Here is a 10,057-nt window from a genome sequence, read left to right as displayed (position 1 = left end):
CCCAAGCTCTCTACCCTGCATCAGCTTATCGGTTCTGAAACACTCTGTGGTTAAAATCTGAACCTGTAAAGCTGGTTATACAAAGTGGGTTGCATAATGCCTTTATCGCCATTAGCGTCTAAATATACGTGCGTACTTGGTTTGGGTTAAAATGCATGTTTAGGGTACTCAGTTTCTTTTTTTATGGGGATCTCTATAAAGCCAAATTACTGTATTTTGCGGACTATAAGACATATCGAACAATAGGCCGCACCTAGGTTTTATTACAGGTGGGAAAAATTTTTGAAGCAAAAAATGTGGTCATGACTCACTTATGAGGGGATCTGCTGCTGACACGGTTATGGGGGTAATGTCCTCCAATACTGTACTAATGTCCCATCTGGGGCCCCTTCCAGACATATAGGTTCCCCATCCTGGTGTGCATGTCCCCAATCATGGGCCCATCTTTGTATACATGAATCCCGGTATGCTGCACACATAAAGAATAGACGATTCTACTCACTTTCCATCCTCACCCGATGCGCGGTGTCACTTTTACCCTATTGTAAAGCGTACAATAAATAATGGTAGAGGTGCTATTTTGTTTGTGTTTTTTGCGTCGCAAAATGGCACCATTGAATAATATAGCACATCCCACTGAAAACACTCCCTCAGTAAGCTACTTCAAAAGTAGGAAAATACTGATGCCGATGAAAAAATGACTTTTCTTGTTTTAAAGGGATTTTCTAGTACTTTACATTCAAGTCCTGCCAGAAGTGATAATTTGATCACTGGAGGTGCTGGGCATTGGACCACCCTCTATCTTATAATGATAACCTATGCTACTGGGCAAATCATGTGAGGCCTCAAAGTAGGTAATAACCTGGTCTGGGGTTAAAGGGGTTGTCCACTACTAGGACAACCCCTTCAGATTCCACGTTTTCTCCAGGGAATATATAAAGCACATACACGCCGGTGCAGTGGTTCATGTTCCCGGGGCTGACATGACGTTACGTGAGCCCCGCTTCCAATCTGTGCCGGCTTCGCTCTCCCTACTTTTGGACACCAAAGCAATCAAAAGAAAGTGAGTGCTGACTTTCAGGTGATTTAACTTATTTGTCCAAAGGCGAGGAGCGGGACGTTTGCACTGATTGGACGCGGTGCTCATGTGATGTCACAACGTCACGTGAGCCCCACCACTGCTGGAACAGCGCCAGCCGCAAAGGTGACTATAGGGGGTTTTATTATTTATTTTACCTGGGGAAACGTGGAATAAAAAGTTGTTCTCGTAGTTGTCAGCCCCTTAAACCTTTTGTCATTTGTTAGTGAGCCTCATTGTCAGTAGCTGACATAAGAAGTAACCATATGCTGGACTCCTCAGGGTACCTTCACACTTTAGCGATGCAGCAGCGATCCGACCAGCGATCTGACCTGGTCAGGATCGCTGCTGCATCGCTACATGGTCGCTGGTGAGCTGTCAAACAGGCAGATCTCACCAGCGACCAGTGACCAGCCCCCAGCCAGCAGCGAGGTGCAAGCGACGCTGCGCTTGCACGGAGCCGGCGTCTGGAAGCTGCGGACACTGGTAACTAAAGTAAACATCGGGTATGGTTACCCGATGTTAACCTTAGTTACCAGCGCACACCGCTTAACTTAGCGTGTGCAGGGAGCAGGAGCCGGCACTGGCAACGTGAGAGCTGCGGAGGCTGGTAACGAAGGTAAATATCGGGTAACCACCTTGGTTACCCGATGTTTACCTTGGTTACAGCTTACCGCAGGCTGTCAGACGCCGGCTCCTGCTCCCTGCACATTCAAGATTGTTGCTCTCTCGCTGTCACACACAGCGATGTGTGCTTATCAGCGGGAGAGCAACAATAAAAAAACGAACCAGAGCTGTGTGTAACGAGCAGCGATCTCACAGCAGGGGCCAGATCACTGCTCAGTGTCACACACAGCGAGATCGCTAATGAGGTCACAAAAACCGTGACTCAGCAGCGATCTCAGTAGCGATCTCGCTGTGTGTGAAGTACCCCTCACGTAGATGCCTATATCAGTGGTTTACTATAGTCTTAGGTGTTTCCATACAATGAGAATGTTACTGGTGTCTGACACGGAGTCGGTGTTATGCCTCGTAAATCTTTCCCATGTGACCTGTGCATGAAAGAGGACATCAGCTGTTAGCCAGCCTCATTACCTCTTACTGTAAAAGCCATAAAAGCCACAGTGCTCTAATTCCTACATCCCTAGAGAGTATAGCATCAGTCTGGGTACATGGCAGATTAGGGGTATATATGTTTACTGTCTATATGAATGTGGTGGCAGTGAGTGTTGTAGGGATGTGCCAGTCACTCCTTTTCCTTTCATCTTTGGGACGTTACTAGAGTTGAGCGAGTACCTAACTATTCGTACTCGCTCTACTCTAATGACCGGTCTGAACCTTTCTTGAGCACCCATACTTCCAAGTGTGCCATAAATGTTATTCAACTACTGTCTATTGGCACAAGCAACTGTTTGAGTTCAATTTGCCGGAGAAAATAATTTACACCGCAGGTGCCAGTTGGTACAGATGGCACCTTTCACAACACCAACCATTGTACGGCCAGGGACATATTGCTACATTCAATCCCAACTGTTTTTCAATGACCAAATCTTTCCCTTTAATGTAAATTGCTAGTGTCGGCGTATGCAGATTGTTTCCTAATGTGTTCTTTTGTTGTTTTTCAGACCCTCACTAATGAAGCCCATTGTGTCGAAGAAATTTTGAAGGTTTGTACAATTTATAAATGCTTGATCACCATGCAAATAAAGTCTTTGTGCCATCATTAAGCAATATTCTGAGGGACTCAAGAACACAAATGCTGGAAATGTAGCACTATTCATAGTAAATGCAGAATACAATTGTGGCTCAGCCATATCACTGAAAGCCCTGTATTAACATTACCTTGTGAGACTCCCAAGAGCTGAGATATTAGGTTGTAAATGAGCAGGCTATGTTGGGAGCGTGAAAAATTGACTTCCATAAGGAGCAGTAAGTTTGAAATAAAATGGTGATTGGTAGGTGACTGAGAACACTCCCAAAATGGCAAGTCTTATGGTGTGTTCCACATTTGCAGTGATTTGCACTTATCAAAACTAAATGGCCACAAACTAACTGAGTGCCAGCTGCTCATTTTTGTTCATAGGGAGAGTAGCTAGCCCATTTGGTCTGGTCACACAGAAGAGTTGCTGTAGTGCAAATTGATGAAATAGTTAATACTGGCTAAGGGTACTTTCACACATCCGGATTTTTGCTCTGCGGCACAATACGGCGTTCTGCAGAAAAACCGCAACCGGCTTTTGTAACGCCGATTGCGGTTTTTTTTTGCATTGACTTACATTAGTGCCGCATTGTGCCGTAGGGGCTTGCGTTCGGTCCGGTTTTTGCCGCATGCAGCAGATTTAGCCGATGCGGCGGCCGGATCGAACGTACCCTGCAACGTTTTTTGCTCCGGCAAAAAACACCGCATCGCGCCGCATCCGGCCGCTGCGGCGCATTTTTCAATGCATCCCTATGGAGGCCGGATGCGGCGCGATGCGGAAAAAAATGCATCCGGCCGCCGCATGCGGTATTTTCCACTGCGCATGCTCAGTAGCATGCCGCAACCGGAAAAAACCGGACCTGCCGCATGTAAAAACGTATGCAAAGGATGCGGTGTTTTCACCGCATCCGTTGCATAGTTTTCACAGCCGGATTGAGCCGCAGGGCTCAAACCGGATGTGTGAAAGTAGCCTAAGAAAGAGGGTTCATAGTATGATAACATGCACCATAACAAATTTTTCTTTTCCATCCTATGGATGGGTAATTTGTTTGAAGAGGCAATGGTAACAGGAGTCACTATGTGAAGTAGGACAGTCCAGTGGCAACGTGATCCTGTGTTGTGCTTTGAAACCATGGATCCTGGATTTTATGGAATGCTACTTTTGACATGTCTCTTGATACCCTTTAATGGCAATGGAATTGCTTATCTCCCTCATGATTATGGCCTCTTCCAACAACAGAGTGCATTGCAACTCTGTCAAGTTCCTCAAACGATCTCTACATTTTTGCGAAGTGTTTGACTTGGCCTCCAAATTTTCATATCTCTGGGATGGACTGAAAAAACAAGTCCATGAGTACGATCTGTAAACTGCATCATTTATAGCTTCTAAAATCATGGCAGGCGCATAATTTACACGTGATGACTAGAGTTGAGCTATGTTCGATTCGAACAGTTAACCAATTTCAAATTCAAGTGATTTTGGTCGATGTTCGAGTCGTTCGACGAACTCTAACGATTTGCTTCAAGTTCTGCAGTTCGAGTTAAAGTTCGATAACGGCTCGAACACCAAAAAGCGTAGCTAGTTAGTAGCTGGCTTTTCACTGTAATACTGTGAGTCACGGTTACTATTATCAAAATTCAGCGTATAGTGTGCGTGGGGGGGGGGGGGGGGTGCCGGGATTTAGATCAGTGCTGCTGCTGAGTGCTGAAAGAATGGCGATCGCCTTTTTTTTTCCTCCCTAAACGCATGTACATGGTGCGGGCCAGGCTGTCGGCCAATCAGACACACACACAGCAAAGTGGATTTTTGCCAGAAAAGCAAGGGCATGTGTCATAGACTGTGCATGTCACATGTCCTTGCCCTATAAGATCCGGCCATTTTCCCCATTGCTGCCATTATCTCTCTGCTGCGGGTGGCTGACAATCACCGCTCCCGCTGCTGCTGCTGTTTGCACCATAGACATACAGTGCAATCTACAGATTGCTTTAGGGTTTAGGGACTGCTTGTAATTTCAGCCCTTTTCAGGGCTACATTGCAGCCATTCATAGCCATTGTTGCTAGGCAGGTCTGTGCCAGCGCTGTGCAGGGGTTTATATTGCAGCGTCTGGCTAAATCAGCTCAGGCACTTCCTTGTGGCATACTTTCATTTTCTGGGATACTACGTTAGGGTTCCTCTGCTGACAATTTTGCTATACCACCTCTGCATTGTACAGCACCTGTCCATTTATTGCAAAAAGTGCAGGCAGTTTTCGGGCCATAGTTTCATTGTCTGCGATAGTTATTGTTGGTTCTTCAGCTGTCAAAGCTCCACCTCTACATTTTTGCTACGACATTTTAAGTGTCCAATTTGTTCAAAAACAAAATGAGTGTCAAAAGGACAGATGCTGGTGGAAAGGGGAACAGGCGTGTTGGAAAGGGAAAAAAAAGTTTGTGGGGTAGGTGGTAAAGCAACAGTAACATCTGCTGAAGAAAGGCCATCTTCCAGCAAAAGTAAGATGTCTACTACTTTCCATGGACAATCTGATGTGATCCCTTTTTTACAGAACCGAACAACTCTACCAAAGGTAGATGATGCACAAAAAAAGCACATGCTTGAATGGATTTCAAGTGCTCCATCAAGTGGCCTCTCCTCCACCTCAACTTCAACATCCCAAAGACTCCAGTCCTCTGAATTGTCACCCCAATCGCACTTGCTTTCTAACAGCTCTCAAGTCTCCACCCGCCATGCAGATTATGGGGTAACAGAGATGGGTGAGTCTGCAGAGCTGTTCAGTCACACTATAGCCTGGGAATCAGAGGTCTGCTCCAAAGCTACAGTGAGTCCAGACCAGGAAATGATCTGCAGTGATGGCTAGAAGCTTTGTGAGTCAGATTCAGGCCCTGATGAAGAGGTTTCTGAGCACAATGTAGACCCTCATTCCCAAACTGTAACTCCTCTTAGTGGAGACAGAGGAACATTCTGATGACAATGAGATTCAGATACCTGATTGGAATGACAACTTAACTATTCGGTCACTGCAAGAAGAGGTTAGCTCTGAGGACGAGGGGAGTGCAAACACACAGGGTGATGATGAGGTTGTATATCTCACTGTCAACCAGTCAGGCACTCGATGAGGTCAGCAGAGGTGGTTGAGGAGGATGCAACTGATGACGAGGTTAGCTTGCGCCTTCCTGGACAGAGACTGAGTACTGGAAGCACGTCAAAAACTGCATCCTCAGCCACAACTCTGCCTCTGAGAACAAGCAGGGGTGGCTCTGCGGGTCGGATGGGCTCTAAGTCTTGCCTAGCCTGGTCCTTTTTTGACATTGCAAAGGATCTCCCAACTCATGTCATCTGTAAGATTGTAGAGGCCAAAACCTCACTAGTTTGACTACTTCGACCATGAACCGTCACATGGATATAAAGCATAAGTCCCAGTGGGAAGCTCACTGTGCTACAATGCGGCCTAGCGGAGCGGGCCAACCACAGTCTGCCCCTTCAAGTGCATCCACACGCTCTTCATCCTCTCACTGTGGGGACAGCAGTCACACATGCTTTGTGACGCAGACCTTGCACCTCCTTAACTGCAACAGGCAGTGTGATTGGCAGGTCGTCACTACTTTTGGAAGTGGAAACAGCTGCTGGTGTTGAGCTCTTTGACATCGAGAGCACCAACTTTGGATGAAGGCAACATTATGTCTCCACCTGCACTTTCCTCACAGACGAGCAGTTTGCCAGGGACACCCTACTCAACGCCGTCTCGGCACAGCAGCCAGCCCTCGGTCCCTCAGATGTGGACAAGTAAAAGACCATTTCCTCCTAGCCATGACAAAGCTAAGAGGTTTACTTTCACCCTCTGCACGCTATTGGCTACAGAAATGCTGCCTTTCCACCTGGTGGACACAGAGGATTTTCGAGACCTTATGTCAGTCGCAGTGCCCCAGTACCAGATGCCCAGTCGCCACTACTTCTCCAAGAAAGGTGGGCCTGCGCTACACCAGCATGTCGCACACAACATCACCGCTTCCTTGAGAAACTGTGTGTGACCGGGTGCATTTCACCACTGATACTTGGACCAGTAAGCATGGACAGGGGCGTTACATGTCGCTGACTGGGCACTGGGTAACTATGCAGAGAGATGAAGGGTCTACTGTAAAAGTCTTGTTGTCCCCACAAGTTGTGCGTCAATCCTCTGTATGTAGAAGTTCTTCCACTGCTTCTGCCTCCTCAACCTCGTCTGCGTCCTCCACTTCCGCCCAAAGCCTGTCTGGTCAGGCCACCCGTGTTGTAACTGCGCACAAGGAATCCCGCACACCTTACTATGCTGGCAGCAGAGTTCAACGGCATCAGGCTGTCTTTACGTTGAAATGTCTGGGAAATAAGAGTCACACAGCTGAGGAGTTGTAGTCAGCTCTGGAGAGCGAGTTTCGTAAATGGTTGTCCCCACTCAACCTGCAGCCAGGGAAGGCCGTGTGCGACGATGCTGCAAACCTGGGTGCCGCCCTTCGCCGGGGCAAGGTGACACACGTGCCTTGTATGGCTCACGTGTTGAACCTTGTTGTCCAGCAATTTTTAACCCACTATCCCGGCCTAGATGGCCTTCTGCACAGGGCACGGTCACTATCTGCTCACTTCCGCCATTCAAACTGCTCAGCTGACTGACTTGCATCGCTACAGAAGTCTTTCAGCCTGCCGGTTCACCGCCTGAAATGCGATGTGTCGACACGCCGGAATTTGACTCTCCACATGTTGCAGCGACTTTGGCAGCACCGCAGACCCCTGGTGCAATACGTTATGACGTATAGCCTGGGCCAATGAGATGCAGAGGTGGGGCAGATCACGCTGATGGAGTGGTCTCAGATCAAGGACCTATGCACCCTTCTGCACAGGTTCGACATGGCGACGAAGATGTTTAGCGCTGACAATGCCATTATCAGCATGACAATTCCAGTCATTTACATGCTGGAGCACACGCTAAACACTTTTCGGAGTCAGGGGGTGGGACAAGAGGAAAGGGAGGAAGTACAGGAGGATTCATATGCGGAAGGAATACCAAGATCCACAAGGCCCAGACGTTCAGCATCACCAAGGCGGCAGGCATGGGACAGTCGGGGAGAGGGATTAACAAGGGCGCATGGCAGCAGCCAAACTGTTGAGGAAGGTGCAGGAGCCCAGGAAGAAATGGAGGACGAACTGGCGATGGGCATGGAAGACTCAGATGAGGGAGACGATCAAATTTCGGTTGTTCAAGGTTAGAGGGAGATGTCAGAGGAAGAAAGCACTGTTATCACCTCGCTGACACAAACACCGCAAGGACTTGGTCCGCAAGGATGCGCAAAACACATGAGCGCCTTCTTGCTGCACTACCTACATGACTCTCGGATTGTCCAAATTAGAAGTAATGCTGACTACTGGGTTGCCAAACTCTTCGATCCCCGGTACAAGTCAAAATTTGGCAAAATAATTCCAGCCATAGAAAGGGACGCACGTATGCAGGAGTATCCGCAGAAGCTGTTATGCAATCTTAGCTCGGCTTTTCCACTAAACACCAGTGGTGCACAGAGGGAATCTCACAGTTGTAACTTGCCAACCATGGGACTGTCTCGTCATCATCAGTCAAACCATACCAGCAACACCGTATCTGGTGGTAACACCAATTTGATGGAATCGTTTTATGATTTTTGTTTTTTTTTTTTTTTTTAGACCATCCTTTGCAAGGCCACAAGCGACAAGAAGTCTGACATAGTCAACGGCTGTAGAGGATGATACAGGAGTATCTCCAAGTGAATATAGATGCCATGACTTTGCAACTGGAGCCTTGCTCATTTTGGGCTTCCAATCTTGAAAAATGTCCTGAGCTCGTCACTTACGCCTTGGAGATCTTGTTGTGTCCCACAGCCAGCGTTGTCTCTGAACGTGTCTTCAGTGCTGCTGGGTGTGTGCTTTCAGATAAGCGGACGAGTCTGTCCAGTGACAATGTGGATAGACTAACGTTCATCAAGATGAACAAGTCATGGATCCGCAAAGACTTTTCTACCCCTGTGTCATCCTGAGGTGGTGGGGGGGTAAATGCTTCTGGATTTTTGAATGTGCTTCACGCAAATCAACCAGTCAAGTTTGCAACTGGGGGACAAGTGATGCCACTTTAGTGGTGTCTGTGGCCCAATTTTTGGAAAAAAAAGGGAGACTGGTTGGAGTCCACTTGCTGTGTTTTACATGATTTTAAAGGGCATGACATGCCTATATCTGTGTCTCCTCCTCCTTTTACTCGTCCACCTCTTTTGTTTTCGCATGAGTATATATACTTGTCACTTTCCATGTGTTTGTGGTGTCTTTTGAGTTTTTTGTCACCTTTTGGACACCTTAGAAGGTGTTTTCCATGTGTTTGTATGGGTTTGTGTTTGCCTCCCCTTGCTTTCAATGTGGTTCGAAGGTGTTCGTCGAACGTTCGCCGACACTGAGCCGCCGTTCGACAAACCGAACTCGAACACTAGGGGGGTGGCTCATCTCTAGTGACAACCTAACCTCCACGATCAGTGTGATGCTCAGATACTGGCAGCAGAACCGAAGGTGTCTGCATTAAATGAGTTCAGCCCCTTTATAATCAGACAGGTTACCATCATGATCTTGGGAGATATGGATTGAGGGAATTGTATATGCACTGTACCCATGAGATGCAGTGAGTTCTAGGGGTATGCTATATATAACCAATGAGCTACTTAGCATTTAATATACAATTACATATGGGTAAGGCTTTGTGAAACATCAGAAAGCTGACAACCTCTTTAAAAGCTCTGTAGAAAGTTCCAACAATTTTATACAGTTGCCAAATTGCTAGTTTTTAGTGCTTAATTGGTGGTTAAAGGGGTTGTCTACTACAGTTTACATCTCTGCTACATTGCAGCATAATGTAAGTGAATGGGGTTACAATACCGCCCACAAATAACTAATAAGCAAGTTGTAAAAAAGTTGGAACCGATTGGATCTGTGACTGTCTTGCTATAAATACACTATTATGTGAGTCGCAATGCTATCTAATTCCCTTGCACCATGCTATAGCAGCAGCAGCCAGTGACCGCTTTATCATACATATGTTGTCTGGTCTTCACGCCTTTAAAGCAAATAGGGCTGAAAAGCAACTCTACATACAACATATAGCTGGGGTGCTGTTGATCAATTGGGTGTCGTTTTGGCCGACATATAACCCATAGAGAGCTGGGGTGCTGTTGATCAATTTGCTAGTTGTTGTCGTGGTCTTGGTCTACATACAACCTATAAGTGGAGTGCTGTTGATAAATT

The 10,057-nt window shown here is 47.0% G+C and overlaps 1 protein-coding gene across 4 annotated transcripts in view; it reads left to right on the top strand.

Annotated features, from left to right (window-relative positions):
• Positions 1-10,057, top strand: part of AFF1 (ALF transcription elongation factor 1) — a 136,221-nt gene that overhangs the window by 76,344 nt on the left and 49,820 nt on the right. For all 4 annotated transcript variants that reach the window (XM_075351769.1, XM_075351763.1, XM_075351778.1 and 1 more), the window contains one exon: positions 2,704-2,745. In XM_075351769.1, coding sequence (XP_075207884.1) covers positions 2,704-2,745 — 42 coding nt within the window. The remainder of the gene's footprint in view (positions 1-2,703; positions 2,746-10,057) is intronic.

Source organism: Anomaloglossus baeobatrachus, chromosome 1, assembly GCF_048569485.1.
Source record: "Anomaloglossus baeobatrachus isolate aAnoBae1 chromosome 1, aAnoBae1.hap1, whole genome shotgun sequence".
Lineage (NCBI taxonomy): Eukaryota > Metazoa > Chordata > Amphibia > Anura > Aromobatidae > Anomaloglossus > Anomaloglossus baeobatrachus.
Note: the sequence above shows the minus strand (reverse complement) of the source record. Positions and strands in the feature narration are given on the sequence as shown.